The sequence below is a fragment of the Arvicanthis niloticus genome, chromosome 6 (genome assembly GCF_011762505.2).
Source record: "Arvicanthis niloticus isolate mArvNil1 chromosome 6, mArvNil1.pat.X, whole genome shotgun sequence".
In the NCBI taxonomy this organism is placed as follows: Eukaryota; Metazoa; Chordata; class Mammalia; order Rodentia; family Muridae; genus Arvicanthis; species Arvicanthis niloticus.
Genome location: NC_047663.1, coordinates 53,614,373 through 53,641,438, shown reverse-complemented (window position 1 = coordinate 53,641,438; position 27,066 = coordinate 53,614,373). Strand labels below are relative to the sequence as shown.

At 49.0% G+C, this 27,066-nt stretch overlaps 1 protein-coding gene across 4 annotated transcripts in view; it reads left to right on the top strand.

Annotated features, from left to right (window-relative positions):
* The window catches only part of Stx8 (syntaxin 8), a 228,667-nt gene extending 206,653 nt beyond the window's left edge, over window positions 1–22,014 (top strand). For 2 of the 4 annotated variants that reach the window (XM_076936582.1, XM_034504309.2), the window contains one exon: window positions 21,840–22,014. In XM_076936582.1, coding sequence (XP_076792697.1) covers window positions 21,840–21,907 — 68 coding nt within the window. In that variant the 3' untranslated portion in view covers window positions 21,908–22,014. Of the gene's footprint in view, window positions 1–11,088 lie in introns of all 4 variants that reach the window. The other 2 variants (XM_076936583.1, XM_076936581.1) reach the window with 1 other exon arrangement.
* The last annotated feature ends 5,052 nt before the right edge of the window (window positions 22,015–27,066 follow it).

Sequence of the window (27,066 nt, the reverse complement as noted above, 5' to 3'; positions counted from 1 at the left end):
TCACAAGGTTCAGATGCTTCTGTGAATGGTGCTGTGAGCTTTGTATGGTGGAGTCTCTTGGTCTCTGGTAAGCAGGGATCACCTGGGTCTTTAGCTGTGAGTAATCCATTTTTCCTCTCGAGGACACCTGTTGGGCTTCCTGGACCTTGTCATCCCTAGGCTTCCTGTCTAGCTTTGCCACCGTTGTGTAACTCCCTTTATCTTACTACACTGTGCTCAGCCTACATTGTGCTGGTAGAGTCTTGAGTGTCTGGAGGACAGATAAATGAAGTTCTTCGGTTGGGTAAAGGAAGAGAAAAACCAAGATTTATCTCCATAACTCTATTCTTGAATGTGTTCAGGTTACAAGATGATATGATAGTTACAAGTGACGAAGGCAATGGGACCCGTGCCCATGTTAGTTCTCTGCCTCTTTGACAAAACTCCCTGAGAAAATTGATGTAGCAGAAAGGATTTGCTATGGTTCCTGCTTCGAAAGGGTTTCAGTCTATCATCGGTTGGCTCCCTGTTTGAGGGCTCACGATGAGACAGAAGATCCGTTGTGGGGAGCCTTTTGTAGATCACAACTGCTTGCCTTGTGACAAACAGGAAGCAGAGAGGAGAGGGGTCCTGGTGTCCTGTTCAAGGATACCTCCTCTGGTGACCTAATCCCACTTCCTAAAGGTCTACCACATCCCAGCAGTACATGGGCTGGGCACCAAGATTCAATATTCAAGCCTCTTGGGGATTCTAAGACCCAAGCGATAATGCCAATGTAACGTGAGTGAGGAGGATGTACTTTTCTATTGAAAATTTTATACAATGCTTTGAAGCCTTAAGTTTGGAAGACTAGGTAGTGAAGGAATGCATCCCAAGATGCCAAAGGAAGAAGAGTTACAGTAATAGGATATCAGACCACTAAGAAAATAATAGCTGTATCAAAAACATGTCTGAGAGTCTCGGCAGTGGGAAGAGAACACGGGTATCATCTGCCTCAATGAGCAGGAGGTCTCAGTAGGGCATTCCTAGAAGTCGTCTGCCAGCTGTCACTGCTAGACCCATACCTGAGCCCTCTCCACACCTTTGTGATTACTCAAGGCCGAGCAGACCCCTGCATTAGGGTGCTCACAGTAGGCAGATTACTCAAGGCCAAGCAGACCCCTGCATTAGGGTGCTCACAGTAGGCAGATTACTCAAGGCCAAGCAGACCCCTGCATTAGGGTGCTCACAGTAGGCATAGATCTACATGAAACCCCAACTAAGACATGAGCACTTCCCCAAGTTACTCACTACCTCAAATCAAGTTCTCCATGATGCTAGTGAAGGAAAAGCAAATAGTGTGCTGCCAAAGCCTGTGTATAGCAAACCTGAGGCATCCAGAACCAGGCTTCTGTCATCTCCAGCCCCACTTCTTTTTCTCATCTCCCATGCTGATGGGCAAGACCTCCAGCCACTCACTCTCAAGCGGTTCTCAGCCCTGCTCAGCCTCCACGTACTACCTGATGCTGGTTCTTGTTGATTCCTCGTCCCTTGCACCTGTGGGGTTCATGCACCACCGTCCTCCCTGCTCCTTGCCTTCATCCACTCTTGCTCTCTACCAGATTGCTCCTGTCCTGCCCTAACTTGTCTCCTGGATCACTTTGCTCCATCGCATCTCTTCTTGCATTAAAACCCATGGAATGGGGTCTTTGGAAAATGCAGATTTGCTTCTGACCACTCTTAACCTCTACCCTCGTTCTTCCTAATACCTTTCAGAGGCTCTCCATTGCCCACCTTCATCTTGATGACACTCAGGCCTCTGGTTTCTCTCAGGCCCCATGTGTACACATGTACCTCTGAATCTCGAACCTGTGACAGTGTTGCTATGTTGTACCTTACTCTGCTCCACCAGAGTCTTTTAGAAGAGATTCCACACACTTAACTTCTCCAAGCCTTAGTTCTTCTAAAGGTTTATGCAGCTTACACTTCTGGAGACTGAACAGTGCACAGCTATGGAGCTGCAGAGAATGAGGACTTCTTGCCGGTAGGGACTCGGTAGAGTCCTAGGCAGCTCAGGCATTGCATGAAAACGGAAGTGTGTCTAAGAGACAAAGCCAGGCTGGCTTATATGACGGATCCAATCTCCAGATAACCTACTCACCACAGAGTAGGTGAGTAGGTTAAAGGCAGAGCCCACAGGTCCTAATCCCCTCTTAAAGGTCCCACGTGGCCTGCCATGATCATCTTCTTAGTTCTTTATCTGTAGTGTGAACATTTTCATAAACTCTTCGTAGCTAGTCAAACCTGGCTTCAAGTCCCAAGCCCAACTCTAAAGAGAAAATACTCTTGAACTTCAGATGGCATAACAGTGACCCTTGGATAGTGTGCCAGCATTGCCAGGGAGCCGTGTACTAAGAGATGAGGCTTAGCAGACCAAGAGCATCTTGCTTGATGCACAGCAGTACCTCCTCCCCCTTCTTCTCCCCCTCCTCCTCCTACCGCTGCTGCTGCTGCTGCTACTACTACTGCTGGCATCCTGCACAGGTGGACAAAGCCATAGGCTTCTTTCAGTCCCCTTTGCCAACCTTAGTAAAGCTTGGTGTCCTCACAAAGCTCCCTCCCCTCCCCACTTTTTCCTCAGTTCCTCCTCCTGCTGCTTCTCTCCCACCCCTACTGCTCTGTGCCTCCTCCTCTGTTCTTTGTCACCTCTCTTCTGAGGTTCCACTGGACTGTGCATATGATATCTGCAGCATCCCAGAGCCATCACAGCACATCCCTAGGTTCCTAGTAAATAACATGTCATTGGCCCAGTTACTAAAATAGAGCTCCAGTCCCCCTTTTCTAGCCTGGTGCCCTGCCTTATCCAAAAGGAAGCCCTGGCGTTCAATTCTCAAGTATGCATTTCTCCTGCCGCCACTCCAGTGCCACACATCAGCTTGCCTGGATTCTGTGGTCAGACTCTCGAGCAGTCTTTTGAAGTAGTTATCTCGGTCATGTCTTAGACTTGAATGGTTCCTCCTGTCCAGTTTCCATACAGATAACCACAGAACGTAAGTATGATGCTGCCATTCTTAATCTCCAGCGGCTTCCTGATTACTTAGAGCCAAATGGAGCTTCTGATCATGGCCTCCAGGTACTGCAGGAATTAGTCCTGACTCTCCAGATTTGCCTTGATGTCTCTCTGTCACAGCCTGTTCCAGCCACAAGGCCCTTTCAGTTCTGTGAATCTCTGGATACTTACTGCTCCCTCCTGCTGGGAAGGCCTCTGGTCTAACAGCCTCACTGCCTTAGTTCTTTTCAGGAATCCCTGTTTCCTGTTACTTTTTACCTAATTGCTTCTTTGTATGATTATTTAAATGTCTGCTGTTACTTTTTACCTAATTGCTTCTTTGTATGATTAAATGTCTGTCTTCCTGGCTACCTTGCAAATTCTTTGGGGACTGGTGTCTGTCTTGAGCCTTGTTTATTCCCTAGGCAGGGGTGCCTGCTTATTACAGAGTGGATTAGTAGGGGGGTGGAGACTGATGGGCTTCTCTTTACTCTGCCTTGTCTTTACCCACAGTCCTCACCAACCTTGCCTCAGCCTGTCTCTGCAGAGCCTCAGATCTTGATGTAAGAAATTGTGGGAGGTCCTCCAGCAGTTCAGAGCCGTTAGCTAGAAGAGAGGTGCTCTGTAATTGGCTGAAGTCATGGAGATGCTCATCCTAACTCCTGCTTAGAACTGAGACATGTGCCAGGAGTGGGTGGTGAAAGGTGACCCTGACTGCAAGTAAGTTTATTCACCAGTGACCTAAAAGTTCTCATTTCACAAGTGCTGGGAAAGTTCCCATCCCCTGCTGATGGCCAAAAATTTTGCCCCAAGAAATTTATTCTTTAGTCACAATTTATGCTATAAGATATAGGTCTATAATTAAATGTGTTATTTGATAACTTTTGGTGGTGGGGCCCCAGAGAATCACATTTCCACACACACACAAATGGTAGGTTTCTCATAGAGGTCATGTTCACTGTGAGGAGGTGTATGGGGTCAGCCTGCCGGGCTCTGTATTATCCATCTGAGCTCATGTTCAGCCTCATGTGCTAGGCTATGGGTTGTCAAGCTTCACTTTGAATGCCCAAGTTGATGTGTTTATAAAAAGATAGAGATAGAATATGTTCTGTGGAGGTGTGTGGTGAGGTATGGGGGAAGGGGATGTCTCAATGGGCCCATGCCAAGACATCTCTTCCCCCTGAGGGACCAGCCATACAACTATAGGGTATAGTATAGAATAGAGTTTATTCAGGGAATGGGGAGGGGAGTTAAGAGGGTAGTAGAAGCAGAGGGAGAGGGAGAGGGAGAGGGAGAGGGAGAGAGAGAGAGAGAGAGAGAGAGAGAGAGAGAGAGAGAGAGAGAGAGAGAGGAGTAGAGGCCGGCCATGAGCATGTGGAGAGAGAGGGAAGGGAAGGGGAAGGGGAAGGGGTGAGGGGACAGGGAGAAGCAAGAGGCAAGAGAGAGAGGAGGGGCCAGGCAGTCCCTTTTATAGTGGGCCAGGCCTACCTGGCTGTTGCCAGGTAACTGTGAGGGTGGAGTTTAGACAGAATGCTAACACAAGTCACCATAGCTTGACACATAAACCATGAGGCCTACAACTGTCACCTTGGCTGACCCTTCTGCCAATGTTTGGATCAGAACAGATCCCATTTGGAGGTCAGGGGGTATGCCATGACACACAAACGACAAAGCTTTTCCCAGTAAGAAAGTGATTGTTTACTGAACAGACTCCTAGTGATTGTATACATACCGTGTACACATACTTACACACTCCTGTCTCGTTGTTTGGAAAAAGTCAGGATTTGAGCACAACAGTCCTTTAAAGTCATGGCTTGCTTGTGTCTTACTGTCTGGGCAGAGAGATGGCAGCATGTAAGCTGTAAGAGGGAAATATAGAATGCCATTGTCAGAAAGAGAGCACTATGGTGGGGTCACAGGGCGGCAGTGGTGTCCCTCCAGCGGCTGGACGGGTTCTCTGAGTAGAGGTGATGGGAAGTGAGAATGGAAGAGCACCATGGCTGAGGGAAAGGTGTCCTCATAGACCCAGTAAGAGTAGGAATCTGAAGAAAGGGATCCAAGAGGCCTGGGCGAAGGGCACAGCCCAAGCAGGCTGCAGCCTGGAGAATGTGGCATTATCAGAACAAAAGAAATAGCATTTCCACGGAGGTGTCAAATTTAAGGCTGAGTAATAAAGATGTGGGCACCTTCTGCATCCTGCTAGACATTACAAAGAAGCTGTCGTGTTCCTGACAGCCTCGTTTAAACAAATGTGTATATCACATTAGCTGCTTTGGTTATTCATTGGTAGAGTGATGACTGAAAGCAAAGCCAGCAACCAGGTGGAGGTTCACAGCCAAGGACCAGTCACAGTCATTTCCCCAGACCAGCGTTAGACTCTGTTTGTTAACTGTGTGGGCTGGATGATGCTGATCTTATACTCAGCGCATCCAAAGAAATGGAAGAGGAGCAGAATCCCATATCCAGGAAACTGACAAGAGAACCCCCATGGAGTGGTCCCAGAATGCAGACTATATACCTCTGCAGCTGTCAAGCTGAGGTCTAGCCACGTAAACACAGGCCCGCTCCACAGGCTTGGATTTCCTATGTCCATGTCCCACCCAAGCAGGAGCAGAATCCTCGGCAGTGAGCCCTCTGGCTGTGTGTGGCCTGGCACAGCCCTCCCTGGCAGTGGGAGAAGAGTCCCCTCTCCAGGATGGGGGCTGGAGCCAGACCTGAAGACCAGGTTGTCCTAAACTTTCTGCATGCCTCCTCATCCCCCCCTCCAACCTCACTGAAAACCAAAGGGACATTAATGAGTAGTGACAGCAGCTCCAGGAGAGGAGGGGGTCTTTGGTTCTCCTCTGTTTGGAGAAGATGACCTTTGGGACCCAGTGAGGAGAACTGGGTTCAGTTGCTTTTCTTTGAGGCATTCAGAGTGCTTCCCACGTATCTCATTTATCCTCATGGCACCCCTGAGAGGTGAGCTCGTTTGAGGTCTATACAAAGTTATGGTTATGCCTGTGGATTCTAGTTCCCGACTCCATGCCATCCCAGACCCAAGGCTCCTCCCCATCTCACTTTCCTGAACAGAACAAAACCCTTTGGGTAATATAACATCTCAGGCTCAATCCCCGCCAAGAGTGATCCCCTCCTCTCCTTCTCCCTCCCTCCCTCCTCTCTCTCTCTCTCTCTCTCCTCTCTCTCTCTCTCTCTCTCTCTCTCTCTCTCTCTCTCTGTCTTTTGTGGTTGTTATTGTTGTTAAGTTTGATTTATTGCTCAGCTTTCTAGCCAGGCTCAATGGATGTCCAGAATATTATAAATAATGTGGATTGAAAAGATCGTGCTGAAATGTTTATTACATTCTTAGAAAGAGAACTCGGACTAGCCCGCAGAGCGTGGCAGTAGGAAGGAGGGGCGCGAAGAGAGGAAAGGCACAGCTTGCTCTGAGGATGTCTCAGTGTGCCCATAAAGAGTGCCCAGAGGAGACAGAACTTACATTGCAATCCTGCTATCAAGAATGTAGACATGTTCCGGGGGGCACAGGCAATACGTGTGAAGAATGTGGGGACCATGAGGAAGTAATCACTAGGCACTCCTTCTGTTTCCTCAACCACAGTATTCAAGAAGGTCTCAGCTCATGGAGTGGGGGGCTGGAGGGGGAACTGCCTGAGCCTTCTGAATAACTCTCGTGGGAGGCTAGCTATGGGTGTCCCCTGGAGTGGCAAGCGATGGTGGCTAGACTCACCAGAGTGAGAAGGGCCCTCCTCCCCTGACTAGTGGACAGTTCAGTGGGTTTGAGAATGCAAATCTTATCAAAAAGAGGAATCTGATATGAGAAATGACTGTCACCCTGGCCCAGCCATCATGATGGGAAATAAAGGCACCCTGCTCTCTTCTGCTTGATAGGCGCTATTCTGTTCTTCCTCTTTTAGGCCCTGTCTTCCCCGCTATGAGGAAGAAGAGTAGGAACTCTGAGCAGGCTCCCTGATGCTGGATGGAAAGTCTGGCAATCTGGTGGACATGTTTCCTGGAATCTTTTTGTTGTGAACGGGAACAGTCCTTTGGCCCTGTCAGCTGCCGATCAGCGCCCTACAAACTTCCTCAGGAGGAAACGAGGCTGGGGGGATGTTGTGTGGGGGTTGATTTGTGACAGTTTGTGTGTCCGACACATTCTGGGATAGCCTATTTTTCATGAAGCTCTTTTATCAGCCAATAGAGACTGGGTACTTGCCTCGCCCCTGGCACAGTGACCTGCCTCTTGAATAGGGCTCCTAGCTAGTTCCTGTCTAGTGCCCTGAGGAAGGAGAATGTCCTTCCTTTCATGAGTGTGTATTTGTTGTCAGAACCAGGAGAAATCTTCCAAACTCAGACTCCTGGGCATGACCGGAAGTTGCATTTCTAACAAGCTCTTGGGTGAGCCGCTTGCTGAGCCTGGCTCTATTCCATGGAGTAAAGCTCCCCTCAGCACCAACTCTCTCACTGCAGGTAATTTTCAGTAACTTTTTCTCAAGAATGTCTTTAAAGAAAGGATGCTAAAAAGGGTTCAGGGAACCGGTGAACTGTGAAGTGGGACTGTCCCTCAGTACAGAACAGGGTGTGAGTGAGGGAGTGCACATGATCTCAGAAGGAAACCTGTGAATGGCTGCTGCAGCCTTCCGGTTTACTGAAAGCTAGGCACAGTCATAGGATTGAACGGAAGAACAGACTCTGTCTGCCTAGATGTCACACCTGTGTCGCTAGCCACAAATGTGGAATACCCTGATTTTGCACTTAGTATTTTAGCCCCTTTGTAGTTCATCACGACCAGAGCTTTTTAATTACCTCAATAACTTCTCTGTTCACGAGTCCACTGCTTATTCATTCACTCATTCAACATGTGTTCATTGAGCAGCTGCTCTGGTCCAGGTACTGTTTGGTAACTGCCACTGAGTCACAAAGTCACTTGAAGTCTATTCTGACTCCTAATATTCCAGAGAATGAATCTAAGTAATGCACTTCTACCCAGTCAACCCGAGCAGAAACAAGTGTTGACTGTATGTAGCCATGCACTGTATAATGACATTTAGTCAATGAAAGATCAAATGTATGACTTGTTCCCCAAAGATTTTATTATACAGTGATACAGCCATGTGTAGTCTGTGCAAATATACTATATAATGTTTACCCAGTGACCTAGCGATAAAGTTGGACAATGGTAAAATTCTCATCAAGGGTTACAGCATAGGATCAGAGGACCTCTGTGCGTAAGTGGTGACAGGAAGGGCAGTCACAGCAAAATATAGCCTGCTCTCTTAAAGAATTCAGACTATGACAGTTAGCAATTCACTCGCCCAATGAATCGTTAACTTAGTGAAGTTAATACTTTGCATTGTACATGATCTGTATGCGGAGGCATAGGAAAAGCACATCTAAGGTGTAGTGAGCTCACAGAGAAGAGTCTATTTGGGGTTCGTAGGGGTGGGGTGGGAGTGTTCCTGAGCCGAGACTTTGAGCAGTATGAGCTGTGAAGATCCAGGCCAGGCCCAGAGGTGCAGGCAAGCATGGCATCTTGAGAATGGGAGGCCACCTGGGAAACCTGATTGTTTTGCTGGGGCTGTCCTATGAAATGACATCTGACATAACTTACAGGTCATGTCTAGCAAAGCCAGCAAACGTTTCAAAACCAGATCTAACATTCTAGATCATCTATTCTATCTTTCTTTCCAGAGGAGCAGACAAGCAAGAGTTAATAGCACCTTAATTATTATTCTCACATACCTTTTATTATTGGCACAGGTAGCATGCCCTTGGAAGGCAGGTATTTGTATTTGCACACATCACATGACAGGCACATCCCTGGTATGGGCGTAATACTTAGTCATGTGTCCTTCACCAGTGTGACCTTCGTTATAACCATACATTTCTGACCTATTTCGGCCCCTTACGCGTCAATTATCTTCATTTATTAATTTTTTTAACCATAGCCATGGTTGGGGGTCAAACCCAGGGCCTCACACATGTTAAGCACATGTGCCACCAGGAACTGCACCCCCCCACACTGAACATCTTAAGTAGAGAGGAAAAGACTTGCCCTTGTTTGCCAGGTCCTCTGAAGTGACTCAAGCCCTATTCCTTGCTTAGGGAGCATAGCTGTTTCAGCCTTCCAGCTCTGATGCAGTGTGTCCTCTCGCCTTACATCGTCCTTGCTGGCAGAATCTCTGTGTAAGTGTTTCAGCTGACCAGATCCTAGCACTTAGGATCTGGTATCTTGTCCGTGTTTGTAGAGGGTTCAATAGAAACACTGTCTGGTCGGTTCCAGGCGCTTACCAGAGGTTTATGTCTCAGGCCACGAAGGTGATTGGAGGTCCCTATTTCTAGCCCCGAGGTTTCACTTGGCATTTGCTGCTATAACATCATTAGAAGCTACCCTGTGTGAAAGGCAAACTTTAGGGATCTCAGATGACATGCTGTTCACAGGAGGGCGTCTTCAGGAGTAGTGAAGAGTGAGGATAGTAGTGACTGGAGGTGCAGCATCACAAGTCCATGTTCCTTCCCTCGAGAGGGTGAAAAGCCTGTATTTGTGCCACATGCTCATTGGAGAACCCTGCAGCCTGGCTGGCCTATCCCTCCTGTGGTTTCCTAAACTGGCCTGTAAGCATCAGTGCTGCTCTGGGTAAAGGACCCTTTCCCCATGAGCCGACGTGGAGCACAGCTGGAATGTCTCTTCTTGTTCTCCTTGTACCATCCATGTTGGGTCCCAGGGAGCTCACAATGCCGATAGCTTTCATCCTGCTGCTGAGAAGTTAGCCAGGTGTAGCCTTCATTCCATTCCTGCTGCCAAGCTCCTCATTGTACCTTTAGCATTAAAGTTGTGAACCAAATCTTAGGGAGAGGAACACTTGGGGCCCAGTGAGAGCATGTCCTTTCTTTATTAGTTATTTTTCCTGTTGCTCCAGTGAGCTGACTAACAGAAAGCAGCTTAAGGATGACAGATGCATCATGGCTCACAGTTTGAGAGTCTGCACTCCATCCTGAAGGCTCAGTGGCCGAGGCTGCTCCATCACACTGGACATTTCAGGAGGCGGAGATGGGATGTCAGCACTCACCTGTCTTTCTCTTCTTTCTTCAGTCTGAGACCACAGCCCATAGGATACTGCCACCCACTTCAGGGTGGGTCTTCCCCGTTTATGCCTCTACAGTTAATCATCTCTGGAAATGCCTAGAGATACATATTTCCTAGGTAATTCTAAATCCATTCATGTCAAAGATGAAGATGAAACCATCATACTTCCCACAGGCCAAATGTGAATTCTCCTGTATCTATAGGCTTTTTATTTAGTCATTTTTACACACATGCAGAGTGTTGGAGGATTTTGTGAACATACATTTTGAAATCTGTTTTCATGATACAGCTGGGGAAGAATGAGGGAGAGAACGTTTTCAAGAAAAGCCTGGCAGCCAGCTCTAGTTTTGCTGAGAATATTCAGGCCCAAGGGTAGGGGGCTGCCCAGCACTGATCAGAGGCCTCTCCCATGCTGCCTTGGTGCACAGAGGGAGACCTCACATTCACACACATGTGCATATGTCAGGGAGCTCCCATTGCTGTACAGCTGGAAGGTGACACACTCTGCATGGAGATGATGGGTAAGAGAGCTCAGACTGCCTCATGATGTCCACTTAAATGCTAGTGACCTTTGAATTTTTCTCCTTCTGTGATGGGAACAAGCTTCATGGCCACAACAAATAGTTACAGCTTATGTTCCAGGTATTTGAGAAGAGACTTGGCTTTTAACATGAAAGGTGTCTGGCTGTTCTTTTGCTGGTGTTTTTCTTTTCTTTCCTCCCATATCCCTTAACAGTTGTCTTTCTTGTCACTGTATCCCTTGCCACTGTGGCCCTTGGTTCCAAATGTAATTCATGTCACCTTAGAGACCAAAGGAACACCGAGGCTAGCTGGGGCAGATGTGGCCTGCAGGGTGACAGAGCTCTGGAAATGGTCTAACAACCCCACCATTACTAGAAGTGCATTTCCCCCAGGTCGTCTAAGCATAGGGTGACATCTTGCATCTATTATTGCATCTTACTTCTACAACCTCAACCTGGCTTCCTCTCAATTTCAGAGACCAGCTGGTGGCCAGGACTCTGCAGCTCTCTGCCAGCGCCGTGATGAAGTGAAACGGCCTCTAATAAAAGCAGCCATCAACTTAAGAAGTATAGTTTTCATTTAGGCATAGAACAGTCAAAGTGGGCCACTTGATGAATAGCAGCTATACAAGGACCAGCACACTACTTCCCACTCCATATGAGATCCCACGTCCCCCACAGACCAAGCAGGAACCAGCTTCCTGCCTGACAACTCTCATCCTGCAAAGGGCTGGAGTCCACGGCCGAGGCCCTCCTCTCCAGCTCTCTCCCTTTGCCGCCTTCTATAATAAGTTCCCTGCCTGCTTCCAGTTGTCATTACGTCACCCTTCATTCCAAGAAACTCTCGTAATGTGTTATTTCTAAGCTTCCACGCTATTAACATTTGAAATTGGAAGTTTCCTAATGCCTCCTGGGAAGACACCCTCCTCTTACCTGCAGTATGCTTTCCCACCCCACTGTTGGATGATTAATTTTCAAAAAGCATTAGCATCTCCTCCCTGTATGGCCCTCAAACCTGAAGAAGAGAGACAGCTTTGAGCTTCCATCTAGATTCCCACCAGGAAGAAAGAAGCTGTCCTTTTCTTCTGGCTCGATAACAGCTTCCACTACATTGAGTTATCTCTTTAACTACATTGAGTTGTCTCTTCAACTTCTCTGCCCCTTCCAGCATCAAATCATGAAGGCAGCGGCTTGCCCGTCTGCTCTGTTCACTGCTGTAGGTACAGAATGCAGACTCAGAAACTAGCTATGCTGACCAAGCCATGTCAGCAGTGAGGGCCTTTATCGCTCACTTAAGTATTTACTGAGCAGCTCCATGGATGGCCTACATAGCATATACAAGATGCGTATAAAACTCCCAGCACTAGTGAAGTTAATGGCTGTGGCCTTCACTAAACGCACAATAATGGCAGGGACCTCATGCAGTTGCCTGGGACCTGCCTGAACCAGACACTCAGAGGTCTCCATACCTGGATGTCCTGGAGAAGGAGGGATCTAAGCAATTAATCTGTTCATCCAGCATTTTCTTGTTGGCCGTGTTTACAGAGGTTGTGCTATGATATTTACTCCAAGTGCCTATGGCCTCCAAACTGGAGCCCATCTTTTTTTCCATCTTGACTTTTCAAACAGCATCTTTGGCATTGATTAGAGAGCACTTACAGAATCATAAGCTATGGCACTACGAAGGAAAAGGACCTGTTGTGGGGAAGGTGCCACTGTACTTGTGGGAGTAGTTTCTGTTTGGAGCTGGACTCCTTCAGAGTTAGGAGATGCAGCCCAGGACCACGTGCTCCAAGGCAACGCCTCCCAGCTGCCCTCGAGATTAAACTGGCAATAAGAAAGCACTCGCATGCTGCACTTAAGACGTTTCCAGGGAATCCTGTTGTCCATCTGTCTTCTAAAGGTTTCAAGCAGGATGAAATGATTCATTTAGGTTCAAAACAAAACAAGAAAACCCATGAAATGGATTCAGATGATTGGTGTTACTTACAGAAGGGATGGCTTGTCCAACCAGGTTTAAGTTAGGGCTAAGTCTATGGTCTGTTGTTGCTTGGACGTGGCCAGGACCATATCCTGAGCCCTGGCTGTGCACCACTCACTGCACAGAGTGCTGGCAAAAGCTACCTGGTGACCTCTTCTGAACACCACTGTGTCAGCTGTGTACAGAGGCAGGGTCAGGGTGAAGAGCCAAGGCCACTAGCCACCTCTTACATGCCGCCCTGGGGTCTGGAACTCGGACTCGCCTCAGCTCTCATGCCCTTTGACCCTGTCCAGGTGCTTCACTCTTCACCACTGATGGGTGACAATGCTGAGCCTCTGGGTCACCTTGCCAGGTGTTCCTAATTAATGCCAGGTGGCACAGCCTGGTGTAAGCAGGACAAATGAAGGAGTTTGTTATAGTGAATCCATAGCCTGGCTGGAACCATCCAGAAATCTTTTGACACGCAGTCCAGAGGGAATTGTCAAAACAAGATATCCATAACAGTGTTCCTGCCTGGCTTTTCCAAGACAGTTGAATTCCTGCCAGATAGATTCACATTCCCAGGGGTAACATACAGCACGGCCAGGGGATGTTTCTTAGCAAGTATTGATGCACCAGAGAGCTAACTTTAAATTACTGCCTTGACAACTCCTAATGTGCCACTTTTGATTGCCGGTGCGAAGGATTATCTATTTGCGATTGGATTCTGCTGTTGATCTGTGGTGAGTGTTGAGACGAGCTTACTTCAGAGACAGGAAATGGACAACACTTTAAGAACACAGATAGGGCCTAGAAGCTTCAGCACTTTCTGTGCAGGGAGCAGCTATTAAGGTTCTGCTCACCCCCTTTAGGGAACATTATCACTTCAGAGTTTGCTTTCTTTTGGGAGGTGGGCACAATTGCACTTGGTTTCCTGCTGCCCTCATGAAGCTGACAGTTCCAGGAAGAGCAAGCCGTGCATCTCGGCATGTATCCACACTCAGTGAACATTATGGGTGCACATCACGCTCCTGAGTAAATTCTTTCTAGGGTAGTACTGTAAAAATACATAATGAAGTCTCCTATATAACCCAGCATAACCTCAAATTCATGATCCCCCTGCCTCAACCTCCCCAGTGCAGGACTAGCACTATGAACATGGGCCATCACAAGTGGCTTCTCCACAGTGCTCTTGTCCACATTAGAACCACTTGACCAAGTCTCCCCTCTTGTTGTGACCCATCGTCTGGCCAGTGAGACGAGTACTCACACAGAGTCTCTGTTGCTGGCCAGTCCATGGCCTGCCGCCTAGACCTCCGCTCCACAGCTACCTGATGCTGAGCCAAGTGTTGGGCCCTGGGTCCAGAGCCTGCCTTCCGTTATTAGGCTACCCACCAGCCCCTCTGCTCCACCTCCTTCACTGTCTTAATTCCTTTTAATTTCCTGTTTCTAGGCCAGTTCTCCTTCCCCCTCCCCCACTTCAGGTGGCCTCATTGCTTCCCATTTCCTGCTGAGAGCGGTTGCTCCCTCTGGCCCCCAGATGTGTCTCTGGAACTGCTGTCGCCTCCCCTTCTATTTCTGTTTCCATGTTACCAGGGCTTTCCCTACTGTTGCCAGCACTGCTGCTGGGCTACTGTGGTGCCAGCACTCGGGGCTTCACTCCAGGTGGGGCAAGGTGCCTCTGTCCTCTCACAGTCACCTCAGCACACATCTAGCCAGCACAGCTGCCTGGATAGCACTGGCCTGGCCTTTCTAAAGACCGGTCTAAGGAAGAAGCATGCTGTGTACCTTCAGGAGGCTGATGCTCTTCTGCAAGTAAAGTCACCATTAATCAGTGCCACCAGTGTGCCAGGTCCCAGATCCTGGCAAAACCTCGTGCAACCCTGGGAAACGTGCACATGTCAGTGCACATGTCCCTCATTACCCCGAGGAAGCTGTGTGTAGACGGACTGGGTAGTTTGCCTGCAGAGGCTGGAGAAGGACCAGGAAGGTGTCTGAAGGCTGCCTTCTTCCCTCTGCATGGTCCGCAGACCATGGTGCCTTCTAAAGGCAAGGCCTGTTTGTTACCCAGCATGAGACAAGGAGACAGAGTGAAGATTAAACACTGTGTATCCCAGAATTTCTGTTTTCAGTCAGAACTCAAACAAGCACAGGTCCTATATGTTAGCCAGGTTTTTGCCTTGCTGTGTGGACCTTTAGGGGGGCTACATTGTCACCTGCATGTCCCACACCATGCTGTGCTACCTTCATTCTCCAGGGACCCAAGTAGGGACTCTCCAGCTTGCTGAGTCCAGCTCCAAGACACTCCCACCCAGAGATGTGGGCCTTCTGCCCACAGCCAGCTCTGCTGCTGGCCAGCTACCATCATGGGGCTCCTGAGGGAGTGCAAGTCTCTGCTCTTCCCACCAGTGGTTGCCCTGTGGTGTGAGTAGCAGGCTTTGGGCACGGTAAAGATTTTTTTCATTTCTTTTTAGACAAGCTTTGCTATATAGCCCTAGCTGACCTGGAACTCACTATGTAGAGCAGGCTGGCTTTGAACTTATGGAGATCCACCTATTTCTACCACTCCCCAAGTGCTGGGATTAAAGGCATGGGTGCATTTATGTATGTATTTATTATTCTTACGTGACTTCTGTTCTCCTTGTGTGCCGATTGTCCTTCTCAGTATCCCTGGTATTAGTAATTTTCCCCTTCATGCCCAAATAGCCACAACTCCCAGGCTCCCTAGCCCATGGCTTCCTCCTTGTACCTTTTCCCCAACTGCCCAGGGTCTAGCAGTAAGTCCCCTTTCGGTTTAGTTTAACCTCCTTCTCTTGCTGCACCTCTGTGCTCAGCCCGTGCCCTGACTCTGACCTCCACTTCCTCCAAGGTTCAGCTCCTCACAGGCTCTCTCACCTGGCGGCCACTGGGCTGAGCTCTGCCTGCCTTTTGACTCAGCCGGCATCAGCTAGCACAGCTGTCCTTCCTGGAGCTAATAACTGGGGTGGATGCTGCCAGATATTCCACTGTGAACTTCCGACCTTTCCTGGACTCCGTCATCATGTCCCGGCCCAGTTAGAATTGGTCTCTGTTTCTACCAAATGCCACCCTAGTGTTCCTCTGCCTTCGCTCCTCATGTTCTTTGGAATAAGTGACATGACTGCCGTTACCCTGACGCAGGCTGTCTTGTGGGACATTCGAAGACATGGGGCGTCTCCTCTACACTGTTCTTGGCAGTAGGTAGACACTGAGAGCCACTTACGTTCCAAAAACCCCATGTCCTTGTTCATATCAAATTCTTATAACATGCTTGCAGTGCTGGTACTAGGTAGACTCATCTTACAAATGGTAGAACCAAACTCAGAGCTGAGACCGTTTCCCCAGGAATCTTAGCTACTCAGTGATGAACTTGAAGTCCTATGTCCCTGATTATGCAACCCGTGTCCCTCTACTACCTCAGACTGTGTGTGTATGGTCTCTCTTCTCAGAGATCCCATGACCTGGGTAGTTGGGTGGGGGATCCATAACATAAGAACTTAAAGATGAAGGACCATCCTTCCTGAACATGGCCTTGTATAGATGTGGCCTTGAAGATGTTTTCTTGGTCTCCAGGAGAGGCAGGATGTATGGGACTGAGCAGCCTTGATGGGAGACACCATGCCTAAGCTGAGCATTGAGCCTGTGGCACTGGAGATAGCTGAGAATGGAAGAAGGTAGTGGGTAGAAAGAGCAGGTGGAGAATGTGGCCTCCATAAAGACTGAGGGTGGGCTGAGGGAATAGCTCAGCTGCTAAAACCTTGCAAGCACAAAAACTGTGAGCTCGATCCCCAGAGCCAACAGGAGTGTGTGCCTGTAATCTTAACACTGGAAATGAAGGACAGATGAATCCCAGGGACTCCCAAACCAACCAGCCTAGCAGATCTCATAGTCCCATGCCTGTGAGAGACCCTGTCTCAAGAAATAAAGACGGATATGTCCTGCAGAATGACACCTGAAGTTGACCTCTGACCTGCACACATGCACATAAACATGCATACATGCTGAAGACGGAGGATGCTGCCACCTCAGCCACAAACAAGAAAGAAAAGCTCAGTGATGGCTTGCATGTCAGACAAGAACAAAACCAAACTCATGAAAGGCTCTTCTTTGCCTTTTGCCTGGTGTTTTAATGAAAATATTACTAAAGGCAATTACACGTACACCCCTGAGGTAAAGTATCCTCAGGAAGGATGAGACCAGGGGCGGGAGGTGCTGTCCTGGCCACCAGTGTCTGGCTGGCTGGCCCGCTGAGCGGTGAGGTCGGTTGGTGGAAAGCTGTGGTGTCCACACCATGAGCAGGCTTGTAGCATAGACTGCGTCAGAGTAGGCTGCATTTTCCAGCTGTCAATTAATCCAAAAAAGCAAAAAGCAAACATATTCCCCTTCGCCCACAGTCCTCTTCTTTCTTGGCTTATTTACCTAGTGATGAGATTCAAGAGGACATTTACATGAACTTTTGAAAATAAATACCCCGGTTCTGTCTTTTGTCCTGCTCAATCCCTACCTTTGGCTCTGGAGTCTGCTGCAAAACTAAAATAAAATATTTCAAAAATTGATGTTTGATCTGCAAGAACCGACTGGTTAATGCTTAAGCAAATGCCACCTTTGACAGCACAACTGTGAGAGGAAACTCACCCACTGCAGGCGTCAGTCACGCGTGTCTCATCCTCACAGGCTGTGTGGGGTTGGCCTATGGGCCCTGACACTTCACAGTGTGACACATAAGACAAACAGTGAGAATGTGTGTTTTGGTTCAAAACAAGTAGCAGGGAGTCAGGATGGCTTGTCTTATAACAAACCCGAATAAAAAGAATTTCTGGACAGGGATTCCCTGTGTCACCCAGATGCCTCCCGACTCCACACCTCTCCTCGCCTCCTGTTGAGCGTTCCTCCAACACTACCCTGCAGCTACAGCGTGAAAATGGCTACTATTCCCTAGAAAAGCTAGCCTCCAAGTTTTCCTTTTTTTTCCACTTATCCAGTGAACACTAAGGGCAAGAGCAGTTACCTCCCTCTGCTGTGGTAGGGGTGTTGGCAGCACAAGCAGTCATTCAGTGGTTTCCAGTGTTTCACTGGGGAAAAAAAGCATGGGCCATTAATCCAGATGAACATTCTTCAGAAAACACACCCCTGTTCCGAAGATTTGGTGTTAATTAATGTCCCTTCCTAATCTGAAGGGGAGTTTGTTTTCTTTCATCTCTTTAAGTTGCCATATGCTAGACTTGTAAATATCCCAAGTGTTGGGTGCTCATCTGGTAAACTGACCAAAGAAAATGGACATTTCCCCCCACTCTTGTAACCTAACCCTTGGCACCTCGGTGCCTGCCCCTTGAAAGGGGCTCTTGAGTCTTGGGAGTAAACATCTGCCAGGCCAGGTGCCACCAGGAGCTGAGTGAAATGCAGAGGATGCAACCAAAGCCGAGCCCCACAGGTGTTCTGAGCTAGGGCTGGGCCCAGAGTGCTCATTGTTTAGACGTTGGCAGGCTCCCAGGAATTCAACTGTCAGTTCGTTCTGAAATGTCAAACATTTCCTCAGCTGGGGATGGATAGTGAGAGCCCCAGAGGCTGGAGCCCTGTTAGGAGGAAAAGGAAAACACCCCAATTTCTGTCTTTGAGAGTTGATTCAGTATGTATGGCTCAGGTTGTTCTAGAGGCCATCCTGCAAACTTAGACCACTGTCCATGTCAGAAAGATGGAGGCTCAAGCCTGCTGTGGTTATGTGACAGCGCCTCTTCTGTCAGTGACTCTTACTGTAAGCCTGCAGGTGACATACACCAGGGACCAATTTTTGGCCGTGGGGCAAGTGAAGGTGCACATGGAAGCAGACTGGCCAAGAACCAGTTCTTGTTAAAGGTTCATGACAGTGAATGTTCTTGGCTGCTTTTACTAAGAGTGAGTAAGTGTGTGTGTGTGTGTGTGTTTGTGTGTGTGTGTGTGTGTGTGTGTGTGTGTGTGTGTGTGTGTGTGTTGTATCTCCACCATAAAATGTAGAGGGAGGGTGCAAAGAGAAGAAGATGAAGAAAAGGAATTGTAGCCAGGCAGTGGTGGCGCACGCCTTTAATCCCAGCACTTGGGAGGCAGAGGCAGGCGGATTTCTGAGTTCGAGGCCAGCCTGGTCTACAGAGTGAGTTCCAGGACAGCAGCCAGGGCTACACAGAGAAACCCTGTCTCGAAACAAACAAACAAACAAACAAAACAAAACAAAAAAAGAAAGAAAACAAAAAAAGAAAAGGAATTGTATCCTAACTTTGGCCCTCTATCCCTGGTGAACCCTGTGTTCTGTCGGGTGTCAAGAGCCCTGGGTGGGCTCCCATGGTTTAGGAAGAGGTTAAAGGCACAGATGAGAGCAGATCCACCTGGATTCCCATGCAGCCCTCCAGAATGTCTGCTTCCTTGTATACAGAACATAGAGTATTGAATTATGGAACAGTGAGCCAGGTAATACACTCCTTGTCCTGAGCCCCGAACCTTATGACTAGCTGTGACCTCAGCTGGGCTGAGCTTTAGTGCCTTTGAAAGGATCCATATTTCCAGGACATCTCCAGACTAAACATGGTTGCTGTGATCAGGCCTCTAAGCCAAGTCTTCTTGGCCCAAAAGATCCCAGAGCTACAGCTGGACTCTGCTTATCACTTTCTTCTCACCTAGAAATGACCTCCTCCATGCGTCCAGCCCCATGTTTACTTAAGGTTGTTGAAAATAGACTTGTCTTTGCCTGAAAGCATTTAAAATACAAAAGTCTTGTTTGTCTTTGCTGTTGAAGTTTCCTTTTTGTCTTTGGATAAGCCCCTACTGTGTTGCTTGCTATCAAGTCATTGTCCATGGTGTCAAGAGGGAAGTCCCTTCAAGGGGATGTGTGCATGCATGTGTCTGACTCAGTTTCTGTGGTAGACACATGAGTACCTTTAAGGCAACACCCCTTCAGCTGAAACTTCCTGTCCTCTTCAAACTTCTAGAACCTAAGACACTGGCTCCATGTCCCTGTGATATTTGCTGGTTGGTTTGGATCATTTTTTTAATTTCCTATTTGACACATTTTTTTCCCAGTTTCTTCCTCCCTATTCACTGCTCTTCCTGTATCTTCCTGTTTCTTCTTGCCCTTCCAAGTATTCAGTGTGCTTCTCCATTTATTACATGTATATGGCGTCTCTGTGTGCCGGCTCTCCATTAGTTCCTGCAATATAGTAACGAATGGGAAGGCACATTCCCATTCCTTCCGTGGACACTGACCTTCCAAGGGGAGGAGACACATGAGAGCTGGCACCTCAGAAGTGATATAGGAAGCACCAGTGACTGCAAATCACCAAAGAGGGCTCCAGGAAGAGTAACCCCAGAGAGAACCACCAGGCAGAAAGTTCAATGTGTACAAAAGCAAGAGGTGTGCCATGTTGGAGAAGTGAAGGAAGCCAGATGACGAGAGCTCAGAGGGGCTTGCAGGACAGTGAGTCCGATTGTGCGTGGCCTTGTAGGCTACAGTAGAATCTGGATCTCGGCTGGAGTCACTGCAGACCTTTGAGCAAAGAGGCAACCCGACCAAATTCACAAATTCACAAAGCTCCGACAGCTTTGTGGGGAACAGGCCAATTCAGGAGCAAGGCAGGTTTAGGCTGGTGTTCCGATGCTCCGTCCACATCAGCTGGAGCTCAAGGCCTATTCCCATAGAGCATATAAACTAAAATGGGTGCTTTTGCCTTGAGAAGCCGCTCTTCCTGCATCTTCCTCCACTGCTTATTCCACCATTTCCATCATCACCATGACTTGAAAATTCAAGACCTGTGGCATCGCTACCACTGGCCACCCCAGCCCCTGGAGAAGCCTTTGCTGTACACAGCTGAGCAGCTAGAGCTTGTCAGCCAGAGCCCATCTAAGCTGCAGTGGCCATGTTCCTCTCTGGCTCCCAGGCGAATTCCAGGCCTTGGAGTTGCAAGAATTTGCCCCATTATGGCCCCCAGAGCCTGGCCACCAGCTCCTGCCTGTTGTGTTTTCCTTCTCCGATACTGCATGGTGTATCACCCCAGCCGGGAGCAGCTTTCCAGTCAGGAGATGCAAAAGAACTGCTATGTGGTGGGACTCCTGCCGGCAGGGAGCAGTCAGGCAAGCAGGAGTACTTCCCAAGGCAGAAGTGAAAAAAAAAGATGACAATCTCCCGAGTCTCCAAGATATGAGAACGTTAACCCACGTGTACACACCTTCTCACTGCCAACACGTTGAAGTAGTAGCTGAGAAAATACACTAAGACCCTATGTTGTGCACGGCTGAATTTACACAGAAGAAAGGAAAGAGCTCCCTAGATGAAAGAAATGGAGACTGAGAGCCAGAATCCAGTAACACAACAGGCTTCTCCTCTACAAGCAAACAGATAAGAAATATCGGAAGCTTTAGAGACTGAGGACAGGGTGTTATGGCTCCTTCCTTCACTTTTGGGGTGACTAAAAGTGTCAAAGTGGCCTGAAGGTGTGGCTCGGTTGGTTCAATGATTGCCAAGTGTGTACAAGACCCTGGCTTAGTTGAGCATGGTGGGTCACACCTTTAATCCCAGTACTCAGGGGGCAGAGGCTGGCAGAACTCTGTGAGTCTACAAAGTGCACCCAGGGCCCTGTTGCACAGGGAAATCCTGTCTTGAAAAACAAACAAAACAAATCAAGGACCCTGGATTACAGTCTCCAGCACCACACAAACCAGATGTGGTGACACCCATCTGGAATGCCAACACTTGGAAGTTGGAAGCATAAAGATCAGAGGTTCAAAGTTATCCTTGGCTACAGAGTGAGTTCAAGATCAGCCTGGGACACACAAGATCCTGTCTCAAAAAAATAAACAATCCAAAGTATTCATTGCACAAAAATAGACCACAGCCAGCAATGGCCTATTAACATTAGGCATTTTGCTCTATCGGTGTTTCAGAGTTTTAAATCCTGTAACAAAGATGACCTTCCATGCTCAGCATTTAGGAGGCACTGGATAGCTGGAGCAAGGAGCTTGGTGTGCACAGGAGAGGCAAATGCTGAGGCCTGGGCCTGGCCCTCCCAGGGTTCTGTCTTGCAACCTGGGAGTCTTGGCACAGCTCTCAAGGTGGCAATGGCTGTTTATAGGCTCCGTGGAGTCCCGTGTGCTGTGCCCACCCGCCTGCAAAGCCTGAGCTGTGCTCACTGCCTTCTCCAGGTACTTATAGACTGTGATGCTTTTTTTTTTTTTTTTTTTTTCTGGTGCAGCTCATTAAAAGAGGCGTGTTCTGCTTCTCTTTTGCAGGGATGATAATGGTGATTTTATTGCTGCTCGTGGCTATTGTGGTCGTTGCAGTGTGGCCAACCAACTGATAGCAATAAAGGGACCACCCGCTGTGACACCTGCCAACGATGACTGAAAGCCCAGCACCCTTTTGGTACACAACACCTGCTCTCAATAAATTTTCCACCGCTCCAGGCCCTTGGTGTACATTGCTTGGGTAGAGAACAGAGCTGAGGAGCTCTGGAGACCTTTCTAGAGCACTGGCCCGGTTGTGTCCCTTGTCTTCTGTCAGTGATTTTGTCGGTAGCCAGAAGTCCCTCAGATAGCCATTGCCCCACAGCTGCCAGTGGATCCCAGTCACCCTCTGTGTGCTGGGTATCCTGAGGGCTATCATGTTAATATGCAGTGTGTGACCTTGGTGGTGGCTGGTTGTACTGAGGAAGTCATGTGTCCTTGTGCAAATAAGTGGGTGACCCTGTGTCTGGGTGTCCAGACAGCAGGACCTGTGTAAGGCAAGAGCCACACAGAAGGCGTAGCCGCATGGACAGCAGCCACTGAGTCAGGCTGCCATGCGTAATTGCCCACAAAGCTTAGATGCCTAGCCGTGCTGGTTATTCCGCTCTGAAGAGTTTCTGGACCATCTTTGTATCTGAACATGCACCTTTTCCATTTTGTATCGATAAGAAACTCATCCTTCAAGATTGACACCTTTCTGAAACAAAATCAGGATGTGGAGACTCAGGCCTTTAATCCCAGCACTCAGGAGTCAGAGGCAGGTGGATTTCTGAGTTTGAGACCAGTCTGGGCTTCACAGAAAGAGACTATGTCTCAAAAAAACAACAAAAGACAAATTTGACACCTTAAGTAACCCACAGCCTTAGAGCTTGAGGCAGAGAGCAGTCAGATGAGAGCCTGGTTCTAATGCAGGCGAGTGCTGCTTCCATCCTGCCTCTCCACGGGCTCGGAAGCCATGTGTTTCAGAGAATGGACCCAGAGTAGAACTGACTGCAAAAGATACTAGGACTGCAGGTCTGTGCAGGCAGGGGTATCGTGCCCTCTCTCCTCTCTGTACAGAAATCGGGATGGGCAGCTAGTTAGTAGAAGGAAGAAGAGTTAAAGCTAATGACACAACTCCTGCCATAGCATTGGTTTCAGTGAGGAGGAGCCAGGCCTGTGGTAGGTCCCGTGACATTCCTCAAGATAACATAACAAAGCCTTTACTGGACAGAATCAGGTACCAGGAAGAAAGCCCCAGTGTCACCTAACTGGCACCCTTTCCTAGCACCCTGAGACCAAGGATTCCAAGTGTTCTGGGAGGCCTGGGGCCTAGACGTTTAGTCACCTAAACTGGTGTGAGTTTGACTCTGACTCACACCAAAATGCAGACAGGCAGGACAGCACTGGGCAAAAGCCCACTGTGGCAGAGGAAAGAGTCTCCCGGAGCTCTCAGGCCAGCAGTGAAATGTTCATCTCAAGAGCACAGCACCTCAGCTCACAGGAACTACTTACCCTGTTCTACCACCAGACGACAGGAAGTTATAGAAGACCAGAGAGTAAGAAACATGCTGCAGATAGCTTCAAGGGTTGCCACACCACTTATCAGCTCTGTGACCACAGATGGGTCCCCCTTCTGTGCCATTGGCCTCATGTAGAAAAAGGTGACAATCCCCTGCTGCTCCACCTTGCCCCACCTCATAGGGCTGCTGGGAGCCCTAGGTGCGGTACTGAAGCATAGCATGCCACTTGGCTCAGGTGGAAGGGGACTCTTCCTATAACATGAGTCTAAGCCCAGGGGTTCAGACAGCTCAGGATCCTGTCTCCCACTCTCTGCTGTACACGAACTGTAAGAGTAAGCCAGGCAGGGGCAACGTTTGCTGCTGATTTGGCCAATGGTGCCCAACTTCCTGAGGATACAAAGGTCCAGGAGCCAACTTAGCAGGATGCCAGGGGTCATGGTATGCCAGGAGGTAGCCACTGGCAGAGAGGATGTGAAGCAGAATGTGAGGAACGGACTGGAGGTGAAGAAGACTGGGCTTGTGTCAGGGGCATGTGATTGGGAAGACAGGAGTCTTGCTGGACTGAAGGCCCAAAGCTTTAAGACACAGTGTGCCCTGAGACACATTTGTCAGGGCAGGGTGGTTGCTAATGGATCATCCAATGTAAGACCAAGAATCTGCAGAGCTCCATCATCTAGTCTTGTGGGAAACCCCAAATCTGTACAAACAGTGTCTCCTGGGAGCCCCTCCCTCCCCCCCCCCCCCCCCCACTTTGGGGCTCAGAAGAGGCAGCATTGATAGTCTGTTTAACTTTCTCACCTCCTCTTGACTTGCTCAGCACGAAGCCCCGGCAACTCATGGGACACTTTGAACCAGAGCCACGAAGGCCTGGCTCAGTTGCACTGAAAGCCCTTTTCAGGAAGACACTGGCCCATGTCTGCACACAGTAGCTTCTGTTCTTCTGGCTGAATGGGCTATAGGCCCAGTGAGAGCATTGTGTGACCCCGGGCAAGTTCCTTCACTTCTGTATGCCCATGGGCAGGGGAGAGTAGGAGAAGAGCGGCCTGGGAGGTTCTGGTGTAAGGACCTGAGGTCCCAGCCGTGGACACTGCAGGCAGGGAGACTCATCCCCAGTCAGTCTTCCTCAAAGATAGCTTCCTCACTCCATCAAAAGCAGTCAGGCATACCCAGCTGAGTGGGGGTGTACCAGAGAGCCTGCTGCCTCAAACCCCAGGTGACAGCTCCTGTAGAGTGGGGTTTGCCAGTGGGGTTTGCAAGGCCTAGTTTCCCAGCTTCAATATGTCAGGGCTGTAGACCAGTGGCCTGCTGTGAACATTCTGGAACTGGCCGACTAAGTCTTACACCACTCACAGAACACAGAGTGGCAAGGCAGCCAGAGCACCCCTCTCGTCAGTGACTTTGTCAATGAAAGTAAACCTTATTAAAATAACAGCCTGTGAATTGTTTAACTTAACCAATTATTAATTATATGCATCCTAAATCTGGATGCCATATAAAGATATCCAGATACCTGGATACAGCCGGTACTTTTGTTCCACTGAATCATTATGATTATTAATACTTGCACTGAACCTTAGCTGAGCCCCCCAAGACAACCTCCTCAGCTGGTCTGCAATGTCTGGGCTGAAACAGAGCATCCACCAGGCTTTTGCAGATCTGACACGGAAACTCCTGTACCTTTTTAATCTGGTGCCTGCTGCCAGCCAGCCTGCCAGGCTTGTGCACCAGCTTCTTGAGTCTGGATCCTTGGGACTTTCCTACCACAGGGCTGCCATAGAATTCCCAACTGATCCCCAGTCTCAAGAACTGTCATCCTGACTAGTAAGAACTGCCAGCAGCCAGTCAGACAACTGTTCCCTCAGGTAATGACATTAGACATCCACAGTAAGGTATGGATCCTGCTGAAGTTAAGCAGATATCCTCTCACCTCTTAAAATAGAAGACCAAACTATCCATCCTCTTATTATACCATAGGATTTCACAAACTTCCTCCCAACTATGGGCCAGCAACTAAAGGCCCTGATCTCCTTCCAGAATGCCTTGCTGCCCCACTATGCCCCTAGGCCATCCACGGTCCATATTTCTCACTGGCTGCTATTCTTTCACTCCTGCTTTTCTTGGGGGAAGTTATTTTGTGTCTTTATTTAGTCTGAGACCACAGGGTGTGTCTCTGGGTGGGCATTCCCATTCAAGGTACTGACCCTGAGAGAGGCAGAGATGAGGTGAGTGTGCCTCATCAGTGCATGAGCCCTCCCTGGTAGGCCTCTGGTCTTTCACTGACCCAGCCCCCCCAGGTCCTGATGAGGTCTACTCAGCTTCCTTGGGGCTTCCTCCCATCCTCTTTTACCTTTCCCCACCCTTGGGCCAGTGCTTAGCAGAGGCCCTGCTTGTACTGTTTTCTTAGCATGGACAGATGTCAACGCCTTGTCTCCCCAGCCAGGTGAAAGGCCCTAACAGGCAAGTGAGCTGTTCAGTGCATTCTCATGCCTCTGATCAACAGTGTGTTTCTCCTGCCAGCACAGAGCCCAGCTGTGAGGGGGTCAGAACACACTCAGACACAGACAGCTTTGTGGAGAGAGAAAGAGAAAAAAATCTGTACCATGAAAAGTCCTTGAGAACTGGACTCTTGGCTTGAAATGACCAAAGATGAGAGTCAAACTGCCAAATGGTCACAGAACTCTTAGCCCCAGCTGGCCCTGGGAGCCTGACCTTGAAGACAAGGCTTGCTCTTTCCTCAGTCTGGCCAGCCAACCAGGAACTGCTTTCTGTCCTCAACTACCCACCACCAGGCACTGGCATGCAGCAAGGACCCATTTCTGAGATTGTTTGGGACACCAGAGTCCATGTGTGCTGCTGCCTGCCCCGGCTTGGAACCCTACTCCTCAGAGCTAGTCCTGTGGAGGTTGACCCAACAGTGTTGCCCTCAAGCTGCCTGTCTGTTCTACAACAGGGGAGACTTTCATGCCTTGAAAGCAAGGGCACCCCAAAATCCACATTGAGGGGCTGGACCAGGCCAGCAGGTGGGTCTTGTCTTCAAAAACCACTGGGTGCAGGAAAGAGTCCAGTCCACGGCAACACATCCTCCCAGGGGGCTGGCTTGTTGTTCAGTCAAGAAATCACAACCATTTGGAAGTTTAAACATAGCCTCTCCAAAGCCACTGAGCTCAGTTCATGGTGGCTGCATGGTGCTGGCACAGACCCAGTCCCTGCTCGGCACTAAGCCTAAGCCTCAGCAATGGGGCAGGGTGGTGGCAAGGATTTTTTTGCACGATCCCTTGAATTTTATCAACCTCCGTCATCTCTACTTCATCTTGAATAGAGAAGACAGAAGAGGTAGTTATACAAGTCCAAAAGGGCTTGCAGGCTCTGATCTAGTATTGAGGGTAGGGCAAGGTGGGAGGAACCTCTTTCCCCTTTTGCCTGGTAATTCCAGGACCGGGAAGGATCTGCCCCAACAGTGACTTTGGAATTGCATTGCGGACTGGCCCATCTGAGAGCCTGTTAGAACAGCAGTTGGAGCCAGCAAGCCCCTAGGACTTTCCAAACAGGGCTACACTTTTCCTGCCTTTTTTGGGTAGTTAGGGCTCTTTGTTTAAAACACACAAGATTCTGTCTTGCTGGGTGTCCTAGGGCAAGACGCCATATTCCTTACGTGGCTGTTAGTATCCACCCTTCTACCTCCCCACATGCCACCACCAAGGCTCTGGCCACCAAGAAAGGCTGGGACACAG